The following is a 20,638-nucleotide window of genomic DNA, read 5'->3' on the forward strand; positions in this document are numbered from 1 at the left end:
CCTGTGATTGTTTTGTTCCATGAATAGCACTGAGACAAAATGGCCGAGAAGTGATAACGGCGCAAAGCGCGCATTACTTATCCAATTCTAAATATAAGTCTACATTCAAAACAGTCAGGAGCTTCCACGGAAGGATGGGGAAAATGCTTCCGGTTTATAAAGCGCTCCCAACTGCACGTGAATGAATACAGTGTGCAAAGTAAGTCAAACGATCGTAAATACACATTAATAATTCCTTTGTATGTGCGCAATGATGTCCCAATGCCTCAGCGTAATATTAGCATCATGAGCATCGTTTAGATCTATTCAAAGACTGACTAGAAGTGTTATGTAGAGTTGCTTTGAGTTGTTTCTCTGCCTCTATATTATAATCAGCAATAACACTGTTTATTAAATTCATAAATTCATTTTTCAGAGCGATCCTGACGAAGTGATCTTCATTTCTGAAAGGCCACCGCGTACAGCCAATAATGTTGTCATTGATAAGGTAATGTATAGAATGAATTGTTATCTAAAACACAGCTCACAATTAATCTATCAGATATATAATATTTAGACATTCATCTGAAGTACATTTACTGGAAAATTTAGATAGGATGCTTAATAATGCTTCAATATTAATATCCTGCCAAATCTCCTTGGCAGTAATGTACATTTCATTATTTATATCCCACCCAACACAATAGGCAAAGAGGCTTGCTCTGCAGCGAGAAATTGATGAAGAATCCTACCCAAAGGATTTAGAGGTTGGTTCTACACAAATATGCTCATATGGTGATAATTAAATGCCAAGGATTGAATTTGAACTTATCAAATTTTTCCCTGTCAAAACCCAAGTGTGCTCCTGTGCAAAGATCTGATGTCAAAATGAAAATTAAAGAAGAGGCATGTGAGAACGAGATAAATGAAGACGAGAAAATCCAGAAAGAACAAACCTTCTCACCTAAAATGAACAACTCCACAGTTGCTAACGATGTCCCACAGAGTGTGGAAAAGAAAAGAAAAGAGGACTTGGCAGAAGTAGAGGTTGAGAAGAAGAAAAAACGAAGGTCTGATATTGAAAATGGAAATGACCAAAATGAAAGCATAAAAGAAAAGCTGACCGACCAAGAAGAGGAACTTACGAATGAGAAAAAGTCACCGAAAGCTCAGATTGAACATGAAATCAGTTTTCACGAAGAGAAAGTGGCAAAAAAACCCATTGATTTTCTAAATGGCTCGTACGTTACAGATGACAATGCAGTTATGGAAAAGAAAACTAAAAAAGATAAACACAAGAAAGAAAAAACTTCCGCACCAAAAATAAAAAACTCCACAGTTGTCCCACAGATTGTAGAAAATAAATTAATAGAGGACTCGGCAGAAGTAGAAGTTAAGAAGAAAGGGAAGAAGAAAAAACGAAGGTCTGATATTGAAAATGACCAAAATGAAAGCATAATGGAAAAGCTGACCGACCAAGAAGAGGAAATTAAGAATGAGAAAAAGTCACATGAAATCAGTCTTAGCAAAGAGAAAGTGGCAAAAAAAGCCAAAGGGAAAAAAAGCACTGATTTTCTAAATGACTCTTATGTTACAGATGAAAATGCAGTTCTCGAAAAGAAAACTAAAAAAGATAAAGAAGCTAAAAAGAAAAAAAGTGAAGATGAGGCAAGAGAAATGAAAGAAGATATTTCCACAGAAGAAGATGCAAAGATGTCAAAAAAGGACAAGAAGAAACGGAATAAGATCCCTGAGGTGAGTGAAGAGACGAATGACGACATTAAAACCAAGAAAAAGAGGAAAAGGGATGTAACTGAAGATGATGAATCAATAAAAACAAAAAAGAAGAAAACAGATAAATTAAAATTAAATGAGACTGGGGACACGGTGGAAGAACCAGATGGACAACAGACTGCAGAGGTGCCCAAAAAAAGCAAGAAAAAACGACATAGGATCCCTGAGGTGAGCGAAGAGAAGGATGACAACATTAAAACCAAGAAAAAGAGCAAACAAGATGTAGCTGAAGAAGATGAATCAATTAAAACAAAAAAGAAGAAAACAGCTAAATTAAAATTCATTGAGACTGAAGACACGGTGGAAGAGCTAGAAGGACAAAATGTTGTAGACATACCAAAAAAAGACAAGAAAAAACGGAATAAGAAACCTGTAGTAAGTGAAGAGAAGGATGACGACATTAAAGTCAAGACAAAGAGGAAACGGGATGTACCCGAAGAAGATGAATCAACTAAATCAAAGAAGAAGAAAACTGCTAAATTAAAATTAACTATGGTAGAAGAGACAGATGGACAAGGGGAGGCAGAGGTGCCAAAAAAAGGCAAGAAAAAACGGAATAAGATACCTGTGGTGAGTGAAGAGAAGGATGACGACATTAAAACCAAGAAAAAGAGCAAGCGGTATGTAGCTGAAGAGGATGAATCAATCAAATCAAAAAAGAAGAAAACAGCTAAATTAACTAAGAGTGAAGATACGGTAGAAGAGCCAGATGGGCAAATAGAGGTGAAGCTAAAGAAGAAGAAGAAGAAAAAGAAAAATGAAGCTTCACTGGACAATGGAGAAGCTGAAGAAGAAAATTCTCCAAAGATGGAGGTTGATGTGGAGGTGGGTAAGACAAAACAAAAGAAAAAGGAAAAAAAGGCTAAGAAGTCCTGTGGTCTTGGTGCAGAAGAAGAAACTCAACCTAAAAAAGAGAAAAAAATTAAAGTAGAAAACCTTGAATGTGAAGAAAGTGAAAACGTCCAACCGAGCAAGAAAAGAAAAGAGAACTTGTCAGTTCAGGAGGAGCCGGAGAACGTTGATCCTGACTCCAGTTTGAAAACAAAGTCTCAAATAAAGGAGGAAGAAATTCAAAAGGAATTGGACTATCAGGTGAGGAGTGCATCTTTTGCCTGATATTGTCAATCATCAAAACAACCCGCTTAGTTACAATTTTTGGGGGCTTTTTTTTTTTTAGAATAATTCCAATCAAGAAGTGATCTTTTTGTCAGCGAAGAATGGAAACGTCGATGAAGCTACCATCAACAGGGTAAAAAAAGACCAATCTCAATTTATAGCAGCATAATAGTCAGTATCTGGCAACCTATTTTTCCAATTCCAAGATTATCTATATTAGGATACAATGATGACACTCATGGCACATCACCAAACACACTAAAATATGAATACGGAAATAATGATGATTTTTGTTACTGCAATAGTGTTTTGTGTTGTATCGCAGGAAAGACGGCAGGCTTTACAGCTCGATATCGACATGGCATCTCAGCCTCAACTAACAGAAAAAACGGTCAGTCATCCTTCATTCTTTAGACTTTGAAGTATTTTTAAGTGTCATGTTCATTAACAAGCAGAACAATTGGATCACATGAGGGGCGAATTATATGAAAGTGGGGGGATCCTCATGATACAAACACAATCCATTCTGGATTTAAGCTCATAAATTGAGGTGGTGATATCATGAGGTTCCACTGTAAAGTTGCTTTAGTCACCTCCTACATGTAATAATTGTTTATGTCTTCAGGGTTTCGGTCAGTGGGGTACGGCTCACTTTGAAAGTTCACAGCAGAAGCAGAAGTTCCTCAAATTAATGGGAGGCTTCAAGCAGGAATTCCGCCCGGCTGCCTCTGCAAGTGCGCCACAACAAAACATGGCGCTCGGCAAGGAAGGGCAAGAACATTTACGGCGAGGACTCATGGGAGTGTTTCAACAAGCCCAATACCGTCAAATGGGTGGAGGACTGGGGTTTGGTCAACCGTCTAATAGGTTCTTTATTGACATTAATGCAAGTCGATCCGTCCGCTTTGATGACTGAATCCTGCTTTGCAGGACATGTTCTTTCTTTTAACTAAAGTTCCCTTCCAAGTGACTTTTACCCTGTCACGAAATGTTGTTTTACAATAAATGTAACATTTCTTTACAAATATTGAAGTAACAATTATTTATATTTTATGGGTCACTGCTATCCAAAGTGACAACCCCTTTAGGAACATTTTTTTTTTATAAAGCAATCTTAATTTACAAACATGGTTTCCACTTATAAATCTATCATTAAATACAGCATGAAGCTAATTTATTGTCATGTGATAAAAATGTTGACCAGTATGCATCTTTAGCTTCTATCATGATACTTTTTAACATCTAACAGAATTGGCATTGAATTCTCATCGAAGTTATCATAAGTCTCAAATATATCAGTTATGGAAACTAGTAGAAATCTTGATAATAAGCACCAGTTTGTTACATTACAGAGGCCCATTCAGGCCAAATTCTCAATTTATTTCATCCTTGACAACATATTTAACAAGAAACCAAAATGTTCTTCATTTGTTGCAAAAAAACTGCTTTTTGCAGGCTCATAATGTGCAAGGAAACGATTTACCTCGGTGAAATTGACACATGTCTGTGGTGGGGAAAATGAGCACCAGGGAATTAAAACAGAATAATTCTACAGAGCATCCTAGAGCACATCATTTAGCTGAAATTGCCACTCAGTGCAGTTCATACTGCAAGGTGCGCCTTGAGATCTAATGTTCACATAACCAGCAACATGAAGTGTTTCTACGCTGATATTTCAACAAAATAACACTTACCAAAGTAAATGTTCCAAGCACATCACCCAGTCTTAACACAGGGATGTTACTTAGTTACCTTAGAATAAGGATAGGGGAAGAAGCTGTGTGTTCCTTGTGGGGAGGAAAGTCATGTTTTTTATGCCTCCAAATACTCAGGTTGAACCCTTGCCACTTTGCGAAACTCTTTGGAATGTGTCAGTGGGCACTGCATCTCGCACCAGCTGATTGGAACCATCTGTGCACCTACAGCAGACACAAAAAATTAATAAAAAAAAATTAATCACATCAAATATACTAAAATAATTCATGATTGTCTTAATTCACTCACAAATAGACTTTCTCAGTATAAAATCTGGACTTAATTATTCACTAGCACAAAGCTATAACTCCTTTTTTGTTTTATGAATAACAGTTTTATAGTAGCCTTATTACTAAAGGTTTATACATCTTGGTCACCAATGTCTTTTACGAGAAATAACAGCATAAAATAAACTTAGTGTCATTGCAACACAAAGGCTTTTTTATAGCTGTGTGTGGCCTTTCATATTTAGAAAATTGCTTTGGGTGTGTACTGGGCTTAAATGAGCTGAAAGTATTCAAAAAATGCCATTGAACTGCAACAGAATGACTAAATGAAAGAAAAATAATTACATGGTTGAGTATATTATCCCGTAGGTTTAAAAAAAAAAAGCTGAAGGACTTCCTTTATTCACAACACGTGAGGATACGTACAGAAAAGGAATAAATATATCAGAGCCTTTACCTGCTTCACTATGAGCCACCACCACTCCAAGCTCATTCTCAGCTGTAGTGAGTAGGTAATTTGACTGCACATCACCTAGAGAAATCTGTCAATCCAGGTCAAGGATTGTAGTATAAAATAACATTTGGTCACAACCAGATCTGCAATATTATGATTTGTACTCCTGCACCTAAAACCACAGTACTAAAATAACACATGAATTCTTAAAACACACATAAAAATAATAAAGGATACCACTTTTGCCAGAACAATATCTCCAGGTCTGAAACATTTATACGTCTCAACCTGCAGAGTACAGAAAACAAATACAAACCATCTTAAGTTAAAGTTAAACAGTGAAGTACATGAAAGCTGTACAACACAACAGGTACAAACCTTGTCTTTCTCTGTTGCCCGCACATCTTCTTTTCTAAAGGTTTAAAGAAGAGAAATATTTTTGCACCATAAAATGAAAGACGCCACAATTACCCATTGGACTTGCATTTTGGACGTACCTGATCGTTCCTCTGAAGCGGTCTTTTAGCGGTGTAGAGCCGACATAAAGAATATGAACCTTGGCATACCTGGGATTGATACTTGTTACCTGTTCAAACAAAAAAAAATGATTTTTTTTAAAAAAATTAAAGATATTCATTAATATGTACTGTCTCTTTAATAAATACATCAAACTCAATGGCGACAGATCACATTTAATTACCTTACAAGTGACAATTGCACCAACATCAGGCAGTAATTGCCTTTCTGTTTCTCTCACAACAGAGATGACTGGTAACTGGGGAAACAATACCAAGAACAAAAGGAAAAAGTCATTAGTTTTTCCGAAATACTTAGCCTGAAGACAACACTCATCTACATGTCTCAGCAGCTTTGTCCAACTGCTTGCAAACAGACTCATTCCTCACCTCTTCGCCTTCATTCTTCTTGAGCACGTAGCCTGCTAGCGAGGAGTAAATGTAGCCATGTCGCAGGTATACACCTGTTCCAGGTGCACAGTCTTCTGCACTGCAAAGTTTGTCACCTGAACACAAACAAGAGTTAAGGTGTAAAATAAAATATATCATATATAGTAGAACGCTCATGCACATCACACCAATTGATGCTTTTCTAAGTATGCATTGACCACTATAATAATTTGTTAACTTTAATGACAGCTTTTCAAAATAAAATCACCTTTCAAGAACACTTATTGACACATTCAGAGTTATTCATTTAACAATAGTACGTTGATTGGCATCTATATTTTATTTCTGTCTTGTAACTCATAGATGGGAATACAAATATATGTGTAACACCTCTCTGTATGATGTCAAATTCCACACCCCTGTCATTTACACACCAATGCAACATAACTACATTCAAATGTGACAGTACAAGTCATGCCAGAATAATTTAAATTACATCAACAACTCCATGTCCACATTCACTAATAAAGGGACAACAGTCAATGAAAACAATTTCAAGGTAAATAAAATGTTTTTAAAAAGTAGTGATCATACTCTGTAGATCAGTATAGAAAATCCTTAGTGTTCTGCCTGCCCAACTGAAATATATATTTGTAGTTTCTTAGAACATTCACGTTTTTACCCTTCATGTTAAAATGTCAGATTATAAACACAATTTCTCAGGGAATCAAACTATGGATTTCAAAACATGAGAAAGGAATGCTGCTCTCCTGCCTGAGGCGATGGGCAGGGCTGCTGCTGAAAAGTACCGTGGAAGTCAATAATCTATAGAGAAGTAATACTAAATACTATTTTTCTATAAGAAAATATTGCAATGATGTTACAGGACTGTCCTCAATACTTATGATTTAAATTACGAATACAACACACACGTGCGAGCTACTTTTCCTAGGCTAACCCTCCATCGGGTAGTGGGATATATTATATGTTATTAATAAAGTCTGTAGATAATCCGCACTACAGATCCAACAAATATTTACGCAGTTAGTTATAAGAATAAACACGTTAAAGTCAAGATACTCACCAGGAACACACAGCTTCATGGGGGACATGTTTAGGAAAGAGTTCCTTCACAGGCGATTGGTTGTGACGTAGGGATGAGGCTGATGTTGATGGTGACGAGGAATGAAACAGGAAAAGAAAAGATTGTTTGGTCGGCCATATTTGTCCGGGGGAAAAAGACCACACACCACTGAGGTATAATCAGTGTACTTGTACTTGTTACCTGGAGACTTTCAATCCTATTTTGGTCATTTAAAATTACTCAAAAAATATTAGGATGTATGGGTATATTTAAAATTAGTATTCATTAGTGTACTTATTTTATAATTATACATATGTTACAGCACAAACTAATTATCAATGGATAATAAGTACTAATAATATCAACTATGAATGATGCTTGTTATCAGTAAATTTCTAAAAACAATGAAAAGTAAGAGATTGGGTGTCTTTAGAGGGAATTTTCATCGGGAAATGTTGAATAGTAATTCCAGAAACATTGGAACCTAAAATTTCTCATAGATTGTGTGATGGTGGCAAGGTGGGGGGAAAATAAAACCACTTAAAAACATTTTGAGCACATAATATCTTAAGACATTTATTATTTTCGGTGACATAGTAAGGACAAGTGCAACTACACCAACAATTTTAAAATATATTGTGGGATGACTAAGGTTACCTCCAACATCCATGATGAAGATTTACACCAGTAAGTACATACATCGTGCAGAGCCATTCTCTTAAACCACATTATGTAAAAAATATAGATGAATATTAATCTCAATATATTAGAATCAAACACGATATAGTATGTGCACATGTGGGTTTGACATTTGTGATGTTGACAACACTATCAGGCTTGGTTGAGGAGATTTTTTTGTAACTGAACAGATTAGCTTTCATCTAATATTATATTAACTTTATTTTTTGGCTTTGCCCTGAGCTGCCACAGCAGCCATGGCTTTCTGAACAGTCTCTTCATCTCCCAAAAACTGCATGGGTCCGATGGGCTTCAGGTTTTTGTCTAACTCGTACACAACAGGAATACCTGTAGGCAGGTTGAGCTCCATAATGGCTTCCTCAGACATTCCTACAAAACATTAACAGTTAGAGTTTACAGCAATTTTGGTAATCTTATTCCTTTGCAAATGTAGTTTACTCTGCAATGATCTTTTTTAAGGCTTCACATCCTTACCTTCAAGGTGCTTGACAATGCCACGGAGACTGTTGCCATGGGCAGCAATCAGCACCCTCTTGCCTTCTTTAATTTGTGGAGCTATCTCGTCATTCCAAAAGGGGAGCGCTCTAGCAATGGTGTCCTTCAGACTCTCACATGTTGGAAGCTGGTCCTCCGTCAGATCGGCATAACGTCGGTCCTATAAGAGAGGAAATACATCAATGCTGCTAATCATGGAGCTTTAATATTATTAATAGTATTAAATGCCCTTTTTCAAAGTAACCTTGCTTATGGACTGATAGAAGTCATGGCCCTCATCCATGGGTGGAGGAGGAATGTCAAATGAGCGCCTCCAAATCTTAACCTGGGCCTCTCCATGTTTAGCTGCTGTTTCAGCCTTGTTCAGGCCTGTCAGACCACCATAGTGGCGCTCATTGAGACGCCAGGTCCTGTTCACTGGCAGCCACATCTGATCGATGCTTTCCAGAACAAACCACAGAGTGCGGACGGCCCTTTTAAGAACGGAGGTGTAACAAACGTCAAACTCATAGCCAGCATCTGAGGTGACACAAAGACAACAATTGATTTTAGTACATTTTGTTCCTGGATAAACACATACAGCTTACATTGGCTTCTGAATGACGCAGTAACATGCTAAGGCAACAGAATTTACATGGATGTCTGTGACACCCGAGAAAAAGCTAGTCTTCCTGCATTTATTGCTCCCATCACGATGCTCGATTTGATGCTGGTGTTTGTAATTCACTCAGTTATTTCAAATCGTCAAAATGATCATGACATTATGTTGGTATATCATACTGACCAATTGCAAGGCATGGCTCCTATACTAATAAGAGAAACCTGTCAACTGCGCCAATTTCTCAATTTTCGGTCTGCTGTGAAAGGGACAGAAAAAAAAACGCTTTATCATGTGCCTCATTTCAGAAAAAGAACAGCAACCTGTTTCCCCTATCGGGTCCTGTTACATAAACACAAGCTTGCATCGCCCTAATCCAATGACCGCTAAAATACCGATTAGCTTGATTGTCATCGCTGCAAACCTTTCAATGCTTGTCCGCCCCTCTTGGCCTCCTGCTCCCCAGTTTCACTTAAATCCGCGTCGAACCATCCGCAGAAGCGATTCTCCTGGTTCCAGCAGCTCTCGCCGTGTCGGATCAGCACCAGTTTGTACGCAGCCATCTCTATGCCGATGTCCTCTGTGCCGTATTTCCGCAAACTTTGACTCCAATGACTCCTTTTTAAGCCTTCAAAAACCCAACACAGGTTTATCCTAAGCAAAATGGCTGCAGGTTGCAGAGATGCGATTTGTTCCCCCAAAATGATCCCAAATGCGATACGGACCGGTGTGAACTTGGCGTATTTTCCCAAGACAATTGTCTCTTCCTTCACTTCTGGTCGAAGGACCAATCAGAAAGCGAGTTGTGTATGTGCAGGGGCAGGAAGACGCAAAAGGATGCGCACGTCCGCACGTCCGCACTACAAACTAATTGGTATAAAATTGTATTGCTAATACAGTAGATGTTTGAGGGAAACAAGTTTGAACACATTTGTTATTTGTATATGTCTCATTTTCTATCCCTTTGTGCTATAATGTGCTTTTAGGCCATACTTGCATATTTACATACATAAATAAATCAAACGCAAACTCAGATAAACGCAGCAGAAAATCAGCATTCTCAGTTATGTTTGTTCAAAACGATACCCGCAGGCATGACGTTTTGATTTTATTTTAAGACTTAATTAACCTCAAACTATTACGCTCTCACGTGTTTTCCGTGGGCGTCCAGTTTATGCCCAATCAGAAAGAGAGAAATGGTGACTGACACAAAATACTAACCACTGATTGGCTGAATATCAAAACACAAAAAGTTCCGCCCTTTTCCGGAAGCTGACAGTCATCTGATTTTCTGTTTCCAGCTTCCTTGTTAGCTATCTTACGTCAAGCAACATAACATCTCCGCTACTTTGTTTCTATATCTTTTTGGGCTTTTATCCGCACTAAAAACTACAACAACTTATCATCAGAATTATGGACGAGACAAGTCCGCTTGTCTCTCCTTTGCGTGACTCAAATGATTACAGCTACGGTCCCACGGAGCCTACCAGCCCGCGGGGCTCCTTTGGAAGTACGCCGGGCTCTGTGGTCCGCCTCCCCGCCGGTAGTCCGAGTCGCAGCCGGGAGAGACAGCCGCTGCTGGATCGGGATCGCGGTACAGCATCGCGGGAGCCTCATCGGAACGAATTCCCAGAAGATCCTGAGTTCCGAGAGATCATCCGCAAGGCCGAGCAAGCCATCGAGGAGGCCATCTACCCAGAGAGGATCTACCAAGGATCCAGTGGTAGCTATTTTGTCAAAGACTCCCATGGGGTAAGATGATCAACAACTAAGTCATAGTTTCTCTTTGGATAAGCTTATTGAAGGAAGCTTCAGATGGAATGCTATGAGTGCTTTCCCCACACTTCCTTTTAGTTACTGCAAGGGCCTTTACTCAACTGTAAAAAAAACATTACTACACTAAACACTCCGTTGTACATACAATAAAGTACTATATATGTATACATGGACGTATAGTATACAACAAGTTGCTAGTTTTGGGGAAGTTATCGCTGGCATTTTGCGTTACAAAGCAAGATTTTCAATGATAAAATCATCCAGCCTTACACTTAAAATAGTTATACAGTTGTTCAGTTGAAGCGGATAACATGAATCATTCAAAAATGTACATTTCACAGTTAAAAGTGAGTGATCATGCTGTATTGTTGGAATCGTGAGTTGTTTACAAAAGCAAAGAACAAAGTCCTGTACGTGTAATCATTGTGAATCATTGGTTGTGATTACGGCAATAATCAGTTCAGCGGGCCAGAAATGACAAGGTTTCATGAATCTACACCAGATAACTGTTTGTTATTCTAATCCCAAGTGTTCATCATCCCTGGGGCCGACATGCGAAAGTGCTGCAAGACCCACTTGTTACATTCCTTCAAAAAGTTCCTCTATGTACACTTACTAGTCTTCCTATTGATTTCAGCCATGATACTTTGGTCCCGCGTTACTTCTCTCAGTTTTTTTTCTTGGTTTGTGACACAATTTGGGAGATTTTAACTCCCAATCCATCCCACGTCGGATTTATTTACTTCATCACCAAAGTGCTTAGTAGTCATGTGCCTTGCTCTAATTCTACAAAAAGCCCACGCAGCAATACTGAAATGTTGTATTTAGATACTATATTTCGGTGGAAACTTTGTTCTAACTGGTGCAATTGATTTATTAATCTATTTGTTTTTTTGTGGACAGAGAACACAATTATGCAGCACTTCTGACATGATTTATCTTTAACAGAAGATCATCGGTGTGTTCAAGCCCAAGAACGAAGAGCCCTATGGCCAGCTTAACCCAAAATGGACTAAGTGGCTCCAAAAACTATGCTGTCCATGCTGTTTTGGTCGCGACTGTTTAGTGCTCAACCAGGGCTACCTCTCAGAAGCCGGTGCTAGTCTGGTCGACCAAAAACTGGAGCTGAATATCGTTCCAAGGACCAAGGTAGACACCCGCATACATCTATGATAACAATCTGGCAACCTGATGGGAACTGCTAATCAGTATGGCTTTTTTAGGTGGTGTACTTGGCAAGTGAAACGTTCAACTATAACGCAATAGACCGGGTCAAGTCTCGAGGTAAAAGGCTTGCCTTGGAGAAAGTCCCAAAAGTGGGTCAACGCTTCCATAGGATTGGCCTCCCTCCTAAGGTCAGCTGCTACTGCGTTTCTTTACTTCTTTTTTTCTTTTAAATTGAATCAGGAGCAACTACTAATGGACCATATCGATCTTCCCCCAGGTTGGCTCCTTCCAGATCTTTGTGGATGGATACAAGGATGCAGATTTCTGGCTTCGCAGGTTTGAAGCCGAACCCCTGCCCGAGAACACCAACCGCCAGCTTCAGTTGCAGTTTGAACGTTTGGTAGTCCTTGATTACATCATCAGGAACACAGGCATGTCATGAAGTCATCCTGCTCAGTATGTGGCCATCGTGGTCACATGCTACATAATCAGTGAGAGAGTCATTCTCATAGGATTTTTTTCTGCTATGTCTCCATTTTAGACAGGGGAAATGACAACTGGCTACTCAAATATGACTGCCCCATGGACCCTGTGGGAAACCGGGTGAGAAAAGTCATCTCTATACAATCGTTTTTAATTAGTTTCCGTCTTATGCTTCAAATCTAATCGATGCTGTTGTTACAGGACACGGACTGGGTTGTTGTGAAGGACCCGATAATTAAGCTAGCAGCCATAGACAACGGTCTAGCTTTCCCTCTCAAACATCCCGACTCCTGGAGAGCATGTAAGAATCTATAGTAGAACACAAACATGCATACATCACTGCTTCCATTCTTTCTGATTGTATAAAAAATCTTCTAAGGGGTGCAAGTAGCTCCTTATTGTCATATTTTATAACTTCAAGGAGTGTTGACTGTGATGAATTTGTGTAATTGGTAGATCCTTTCTACTGGGCGTGGCTCCCCCAGGCCAAAGTGCCTTTCTCGCAGGAAATCCGAGAGCTGGTCCTACCAAAATTATCTGATCCAAATTTCATTAAAGACCTCGAAGAGGATCTCTATGAACTATTTAAGGTAAGTTGAATGTTATATATATTTTGACAGCAAAAACAAATCCAAAGCGATTTAACTTAAAGCATTTGGACCAAATATTTATCAATAACACAAAACAAAAAACTCTAATATAAATGGACTCAAATACATTTGATTTTCATGCTATGACATCAACAATCAACAAATGTCATCACACTTCAGTGTTTTTTAAGCCTCTGGAAATGCATTTTTATGCAATAATAGTCCAATTTTCCTCCAAAAAAAGATTGCTGACTTCTAACAATGATAAACCATATTTTCCATGTATTATATTTCCCAACAGAAAGACCCTGGTTTTGACAGAGGACAGTTTCACAAACAAGTCGCTGTCATGAGAGGCCAAGTGAGTTGTCATCATAATGATAATGTTAAATATGCATCATGTGGAACAACTGACTAAAGTACCTTGATTTTCATCACTCTGATTTCTCCTTTCAAAGATTCTGAACCTGTGCCAAGCACTAAAGGACGACAAAACCCCCCTGCAGTTGGTCCAAATGCCCCCAGTGATCGTTGAAACCGCAAGAGCTCCCACAAGAGCCAATAGCGAGTCATACACGCAAAGTTTCCAGAGTAGAAGACCTTTCTTCACTTGGTGGTAGAGGGGCGGATTAGAACCTCTCTGAATGAACTCTGTAATTAATAAATGCAAGAGTACAAGTAGAGAGAAGACGCGAAAAACGGGAATAATGCTACACCTTCTCTTCCTTCTTTGCCCTGGTGCCTTGTTTGGAGGTGAACAAGTTTAATATAGTCCTTCTTGCAAAGCGACACAAGACTGTTCTATTGGACTCCTCACGTGCAAATGTCCACATGTGCATGCCGATCAAAAACCGAGGTCGTCTCACTTAAGACGGGGAAACGCCCTTTTCTTCATGCCGCTCTGCCTTTTAACATACCCCTGCATATTCCTTGGTTACTCCCATAAATTGGTATGCACCCACCACCCCACATTTTCCAGGTAGAGCTGCGTGAAGTTGTACAGAACAGATATAAAATCTAATGTTACAATGCACTGTATAATTTGTATGTAAGATTTAATAGATTATAATAAATAAAAAAAACATCTTCCATTCATATGGCAAGTTTGTACATGATAAACTTTGTTATTTGATTGTCTCATTGAGTAAACTTTATGATACAATAAGTAAGGTGTCTATTTTGAAAAAAATGTTTATGGAAAGTTACTGTAGGACATGGATGCTCAAAAGCCATTTTTAATACACTAAAAGTGACAAAAAGTTTTTAAAAAATGAGCACGCCTCTTAAATGTTAGAAATATAAAGTACACAATGTACTTTGGAGTGTATACTTGATTAGTGAAAAACTATGAATGATGCTAAACAATGTATATTAATTTGTCTTTGGTGACATTTACCAAAGTGACCTAAATGAATCGGTTTGCTCACAGAGTGGATGTAATAAGATTAGTATCGTGCATTTCAACTACCATTTTAGTTCTGTGGCAAATCCAATTTCATCCAAGCGAGGAATGTCCAAGGCAAAGCATGACCAATGTGCATGTGTTAGTAGTCATGTGATTCCGTGCGGAGTGTTTTAAACACGTGCCGGTTTACACGAGTTAGAGGAACTTTAGACTGGTTCTCACAAGTATTTCACTGGTCAAAAAGTTGACTAAAAATAATAATAATTTGTTCATGATCTAATCATGGCCATTTAAAGATGTAATTATTTGTTTATCATTTTGTTTCATGAGTTGAATTATTTGTTTTATTTATAGTTTTGATGAATGGTAAATGTGCATCTTGAGCACTTTACTGGAGCAATTTAATATAATATATAGCATAAAATATTACATTTATATATAATATTAATTATTTTTAGGGTGGTAAGCACATGTCGAATTCATATATCGGCTTCACTGTCAATTTTGTGTTAAAATAACGGATTTTAAGTTGTCTTAATAAGAGCCAAACATAAAACAATGGTTTCTTAAGTGAACAAGATGTTCATAAAATTATGTGCAAAACCAAAGCAATTAGTTAGCTTCCATTTGTAAGGTAAAATGAACAATGAAAAATAAAACATTTCTTCCTAGTCTTTAAACATTTTCTATACTTCTCTTAATTTAAACGTCATTGACTTCATTCTTCTCTGACTGAGGTGGCGATGTGTCCGAGCACGAAAAAAAATTCCCACCTGGGCCTGCTTGGCACTTTGAAATGAGGTAGATTTTCCGTAGGACGGTTCGGCGTAGCAGGATATAGACCCAAGGGTCCAAGATCTGGTTCCACGTGGCCAGTCGCACACCCATCACCAGTAGCATTTTGTAATTGGGAAGGGTCTCTTCAATGGCTCCTTTATAGGAGTGGATTGCTGACATCGGTCCAAAAATCTGCAAAGATGAAACATAACACATTTGTTGGGTGCCTGAAATCTTTTCCCACAATTGATGATGATTTTCACTAAGAAGTCTGGTAGTGATGGGCAATACCACTCCTCCCAGTTCAGATGAATCGGACGTCTATTCCCTATACTGGCAACACGTGTCAATATATGCATTTTACATATGTCTGATGTTACCTCTATGGTGGGGGTTTATTTTTTTAGCATTGTTTGCGATAGGATTAATTGTCAAGCGTCCAACTTCAGTACAAATCACTAATATTCAACAGAAATGTGGTAACATAATTAAAATGTGTCTGACTTGAGTTTTACTTTAGTCTACTGGACCACTACGTCCACGTGCTGTTGTTGTACATGCTTTTACTCACCAGCAGAGGACACCAGCAAATAAACGAGGTGACTGTGATTCCCAACAGCTGCACCACCATCTCAATATCATGCGACTTGGCCGAATGATGCGAGCCCGGCTTCCTCCTGAGCCGAGCGAGTACCAGCGTCAGCCCGCTCACGCTGTTGCATACCACCGCGGCGGCCAGGGAAGTCAGGCCCATCCCAGAGAAAAGCCACACAAACGCCATGTCTCCCCGCTTAATGTCCCCCAGTACTTGGATGAAGCACCAAGTCCCCGGGTCCTGGTAGGCGTATGAGCCCAAGCCAAAGCAGGGCAGCAAGGACACGCACAGGGCCGCCAACCAAATCACAGACAGGCACATTCTAACCCGGCTGCTGGTGACCAGGGAGGAGTGCAGGAGCGGTTTGGTGACGCCCAGGCAGCGTTCCGCAGCCATGGCGCAACCCAGGAAGAGCGGGCAAAGGCCGAAAAACACCATGCTTCCTCCCAGGAACTGGCACATGCCATCAGAAAAGTCAGGGTCCTCCGGTGGTGCGGCGCCAGAGATGTAAAGTCTCAAAACTAGGGCGCCTGGGATCAGGTGGCCCATGAAGTCTGTTACCACCAGGGAGGTGGCAAAGAGGAGGAATGTGGCTTTGGAGCGTCGTCGCTGGAGCGAGTAGGCGTTGACTAGGATGAACAGAGCCACCACGTTGGAGATGATGCCCAACGTCATGGGGAGGACCACCACCAACACGCCACTAGCGGTCAGGTTTTGCTGCTGCGACATGTCCAGGCCCCCCCTGGCCACCCCTTTGCCCTCACTGGCATTTGACGGGCGAGGGATCAACGTTGGGGACAAGGAGTCGCCACGGCCTGAAGCTAACATGGCTCAGGACCGAGTCTTTTTTGGGCCATGCTCTAAGAGGCTGAAAAAAAATGAGAAAATTATAACGGGAGTTGATCACAATCGCAATATAAACAGCTGTTCTGATTATTTTAGGGGTACAAAGGATTCAAAGATTTATGATGATTCATTCACTTATTTTCATTCATCCACACAAGGGTCACATGGGGTGCTGGAGCCTATTCCAGCCAATTATGGGCACCAGGCAAGGTCACCTATAACATTAACAATGGTTCATTAGTGTTCTATTTATTTTATTTTAATTTTTAGCAGATATTTGCACTTAGGTTTACATATTTTAGTGCCAATCAGAATGCATACCTAAAGATAGATGGAATACTTTTAATTATTTTTGCAATATATATGATAAGTACTGATTAAATCAGCCTTTAAGCAATAGAAAGAAAAGGCAGTAATAAAAAAAAAAAAGCAAAATACACTGAAACCAAGCCACATTTTATTAGGATGGCCAATATCCAACAATGGCTTTAACCTATCTTATGTTTTTATATTTTTCATAAGCAGTACAGCACTAAATTATAACGACAGACAGTTATACTGGAACTACCAGCGTCTCGGCTATAAAAACAAAGCCTTCCTTGACAGACAAAGGATAAAATTCAATATAAAATCTAACATAAAATAGCATCAAATACATTACTTACCACTCAATGTGTTTGTTGTGTCCGTTTCAGTGCAAACGAAGAAACAAAAATAAGTTTCAGTGGCTTATCCAGCAATAATCCAAGATGTTAGGAAGATGGAAAAAAAAATGTTTCCCCTCAGATAAGTCCTTTGTCCATCTAGGAAAAACACATAAAAACATAAGCACCATAGACATGGTATCCGTTCCAATTGTGTGGTAGTCAGGCAGTAGCTAGATGTTTTATAGTCTTACGGTTTTCACATTGGATGGGAGTCTCTCCTTCATCGCTTCACTCATCCTCCGCTTGCCGCCTGTATCCATCCTCCTCTGTTTATAAGAACAGTTGCACACTGACTCACTCTATCGGTGATACACGTTGCTTTCAAATGACATCAGACTAACTTGGTGTCGATATGAAGACTATTTGAAGCAATGGAAAGTCGTGGAAGCAAACATGGAAACGACTTGGAACGCTATGAAAATCCAGATGTTTCTTGTGAATGGCGAAGATCGAATTTTGATACACATTTCCCCGAGACTTGTCAAAGAGGGAAGGAAAGAAAACCGCAAATGAGGCAGTAAGTCTCTGGCTTTGCGTTTCTGTCTTCATGGTTAGGACAGGTGGGGCTGTTTGTTTTAACTTTACAAGCATCTGGATTTCCATCTGGACATGTTATTGCCCTAAAACCAAACAAAAAAAGGAACCAAGAAATCTTTAGGAACAAATTAGGTCCAACTCTACATTTTGCTCTTTTTTCAGTTCCATAGAAAAACATGCTTACATGGTATAACTTGAAAATTCTTACTGCTCGTCCTGATTAATGCAATATGATATTGTTGATGCCATTTTTTTGTCCTTTTTGAACTTTGGCGTTTTGAGATTCCACCACTTTCCACTAAAACCAAATTGCAAAATTCACAGAAAGCCAAGGTGGAATTCCAAAAGTTCATCACATTTGAAAAGCATATTTTGTGGTGGTTGGAAATTCTTGTTTTGTGTGTCCAAGTGTTCAAAACTGGCGTCGCCACTTAAATCGCTTTCCAAAACTATTCATCAGTTCTTCTCTTTGCCAACACCATCTGCAGAGCAGGGACCTCCTTGAGAAGCTAATATTTCTTTAAGTACCTGGGAAGCCTTAGTTTGATGTGCCATAACTGTCTGCAGATTTACAATAAATGTATATTATATAATATATAAAATATATAGACATACATATATATATATACAAACCTTTCTTTTCCCCCTCACAATAAAAATGTTCTCCTTTCTGGCGCTATATAATGTAAAATGATGAATATCCCCAATGAAATCCACTGAATGAAAACATAACAAAGATCAGGTTACACATTTGGGTGAGGTGAACATGGATGAATTCCAGCATCTAATGTAAAATAGTCCAAAAAAAAAAAAGAAATCAATTCAATATTTTCCTATATCAAGCAAGCTAATGGTGTATAATTTCAGATGAAATCCTACTATACAATTTCATACAATAAAATCTCATGTATACTATTAAATGCACTGTGGATCTTTGAGGAGCTAAAATATTGCATGAAAAGTTTTTCAATAGCTTCCACAACCCCCCCCCCCCTCCCTCTCGTTCCATTCTTGCTTATAAACCACATCAACAAATCATCACAGCCACAAAAGAGCAACAATGAAAATATTATTAAATATTGGATAAACATGTACCAAAATACATGTTCTTAGGACAGCTGCTTCCATTTACACTTCTTTGTTGTTTGTTTGTAAAAGTCAATCTGCTTTAAAAATCAACTGTTTTTACTAGGGTTGTCCCAATCCTAATTTTCCGACTTCCAATTACATTTTTTTAAGACCACTCTTCAAATCCAAGCTGTAAAGATCAATTTCAATTATTGTATTCATACTTATCACTAGTTCTTACATTGACTACACAGTAACTTTGGATTACTGCCACTTACAACACTAAAACTAACAAAAAAGAGATGGACAACCTGCCAATTGTTTTACTGTCATGTCCTGAAATAATTCACTGTCTGATCAGATTCATAGACTAAATCAGTACGGGGAAACATGCAAGGGGATGCCAACGACATGGGCCATGTGCTCTGCATTTTTGCTGACGCGTACAGTGTTGAAAGTGCAGCCAAATTCATGTGAAGATTTATGAGAAGTGCTGTCAGCACAATTGCACTAAGAATCGGTAAGTAGATCACCATACGTTGGAGATAGATTTAAGACCCAACGTCTTCTAATCAAGTCTGCAGAGATGTTAGAAACCGCAGAACATGACAAATTCTCACATACATGTTTTTTTTTTTTTTGCTTTTTGTACCATCTTCAAATGAAGAATCGATATGCCAGATTGTTAATGTGGATGATTGAAAGAAAAATAACAATCAATACAAGTGTAGATTTAGTCTTTAACTTTGGAATGACCCATATACTTTGTGCTGATTCTTTTTACCTGATAAGATGATACATATAACGTTTACAGCATCCGGAGGATATTGTGGGCAAATATAAATAGAGATGCAGAAGGTTATTGATTGACCAATGAATTTAGAATGTGGGTGAGGAAGAGACGCGTTCACGCAGCATATCAGTGACACTGACTTCCAATTTTGTGCTCAGTGAATCACGATGAGAACATTTGATCGCTTTCACCTCAATATTATTGTCCATCTCAAAGTCATGGTATAATAAGAATGATGTTTTTTTGCTGCATCTATGTAACTATTTTAGAGTAAAAAGAAAAAAAAATACAGGCCTGATTGATCTAAAAAGAGTAAGACAGGGATTTTCCTCGAATATTTCCCTGCTGTTGAGAGGATTGTGGGACATTTTTAGAGGAGGCCACCCACAGATGCGACACTGCAGGAGCGCACTAGGACATAAGTCACGCTACCTTCAAACTTGCACTTCCTGTAAACTTGCTAAACTGAGTTCTTCCCGGAGGACATTGTGCACTTTGAGATGCGGTAACATGCTAACTCACCGCTGTGAATGACACAGGGAACTCTCAATCATTATTCAGAATGAATGTAATGGACTACAGACTACATCCATTCACATATTATCATTCAAAACAGGGGAAGTGATATTGAAAGCACCTATTGACGGAAATAGACGTCCAATCCGTTCCATCTCGTTCAAATGGATTTAAAAAAAAAACCTGAAAATCTATTTAAAATGGTATTTCATTTTGAAATATTTATATTTTTGCCCCTTGCTCTTTAAAATTAGCATTTTTTAAAAATCTTT

At 38.7% G+C, this 20,638-nt stretch overlaps 5 protein-coding genes across 6 annotated transcripts; 2 read left to right on the forward strand and 3 right to left on the reverse strand.

Moving 5' to 3' along the window:
• The first annotated feature begins 31 nt into the window (after positions 1 to 31).
• Positions 32 to 3,914, forward strand: knop1 (lysine-rich nucleolar protein 1). 2 transcript variants are annotated; one of them, XM_077719388.1, is made up of 7 exons: positions 32 to 199; positions 416 to 487; positions 687 to 746; positions 838 to 2,865; positions 2,951 to 3,022; positions 3,215 to 3,280; positions 3,515 to 3,914. In XM_077719388.1, the coding sequence occupies exons 1-7, from the start codon at positions 182 to 184 to the stop codon at positions 3,803 to 3,805; spliced, it is 2,607 nt and encodes an 868-aa protein (XP_077575514.1). In that variant the 5' UTR covers positions 32 to 181; the 3' UTR covers positions 3,806 to 3,914. The 2 variants fall into 2 exon arrangements, with proteins under 2 accessions (XP_077575514.1, XP_077575515.1); XM_077719389.1 differs by lacking the exon at positions 32 to 199 and having other exon boundaries at positions 1,577 to 2,865.
• A 2-nt stretch (positions 3,915 to 3,916) lies between these two features.
• On the reverse strand, positions 3,917 to 7,398 carry exosc1 (exosome component 1). Its single transcript, XM_077719390.1, has 8 exons — positions 7,315 to 7,398; positions 6,231 to 6,346; positions 6,026 to 6,100; positions 5,823 to 5,911; positions 5,704 to 5,737; positions 5,563 to 5,613; positions 5,329 to 5,413; positions 3,917 to 4,808 (listed from the first exon to the last, which is right to left on the reverse strand). The coding sequence occupies exons 1-8, from the start codon at positions 7,340 to 7,342 to the stop codon at positions 4,702 to 4,704; spliced, it is 585 nt and encodes a 194-aa protein (XP_077575516.1). The 5' UTR covers positions 7,343 to 7,398; the 3' UTR covers positions 3,917 to 4,701.
• A 465-nt stretch (positions 7,399 to 7,863) lies between these two features.
• LOC144198096 (phosphoglycerate mutase 1) lies at positions 7,864 to 9,897 on the reverse strand. Its single transcript, XM_077718946.1, has 4 exons — positions 9,531 to 9,897; positions 8,753 to 9,027; positions 8,488 to 8,668; positions 7,864 to 8,382 (listed from the first exon to the last, which is right to left on the reverse strand). The coding sequence occupies exons 1-4, from the start codon at positions 9,667 to 9,669 to the stop codon at positions 8,213 to 8,215; spliced, it is 765 nt and encodes a 254-aa protein (XP_077575072.1). The 5' UTR covers positions 9,670 to 9,897; the 3' UTR covers positions 7,864 to 8,212.
• A 454-nt stretch (positions 9,898 to 10,351) lies between these two features.
• Positions 10,352 to 14,291, forward strand: pi4k2a (phosphatidylinositol 4-kinase type 2 alpha). Its single transcript, XM_077718944.1, has 9 exons — positions 10,352 to 10,858; positions 11,831 to 12,031; positions 12,106 to 12,237; positions 12,327 to 12,484; positions 12,595 to 12,652; positions 12,734 to 12,833; positions 12,989 to 13,122; positions 13,424 to 13,483; positions 13,581 to 14,291. The coding sequence occupies exons 1-9, from the start codon at positions 10,520 to 10,522 to the stop codon at positions 13,740 to 13,742; spliced, it is 1,344 nt and encodes a 447-aa protein (XP_077575070.1). The 5' UTR covers positions 10,352 to 10,519; the 3' UTR covers positions 13,743 to 14,291.
• Positions 14,202 to 17,948, reverse strand: LOC144198095 (prostaglandin E2 receptor EP1 subtype-like). The gene is made up of 4 exons (XM_077718945.1): positions 17,644 to 17,948; positions 17,411 to 17,548; positions 15,876 to 16,767; positions 14,202 to 15,496 (listed from the first exon to the last, which is right to left on the reverse strand). Exons 3-4 carry the CDS (start codon positions 16,725 to 16,727, stop codon positions 15,230 to 15,232), a joined length of 1,119 nt encoding a protein of 372 aa, XP_077575071.1. The 5' UTR covers positions 16,728 to 16,767; positions 17,411 to 17,548; positions 17,644 to 17,948; the 3' UTR covers positions 14,202 to 15,229.
• Between the last annotated feature and the right edge of the window lie 2,690 nt (positions 17,949 to 20,638).

The sequence above is a fragment of the Stigmatopora nigra genome, chromosome 6 (assembly GCF_051989575.1).
Source record: "Stigmatopora nigra isolate UIUO_SnigA chromosome 6, RoL_Snig_1.1, whole genome shotgun sequence".
Lineage (NCBI taxonomy): Eukaryota > Metazoa > Chordata > Actinopteri > Syngnathiformes > Syngnathidae > Stigmatopora > Stigmatopora nigra.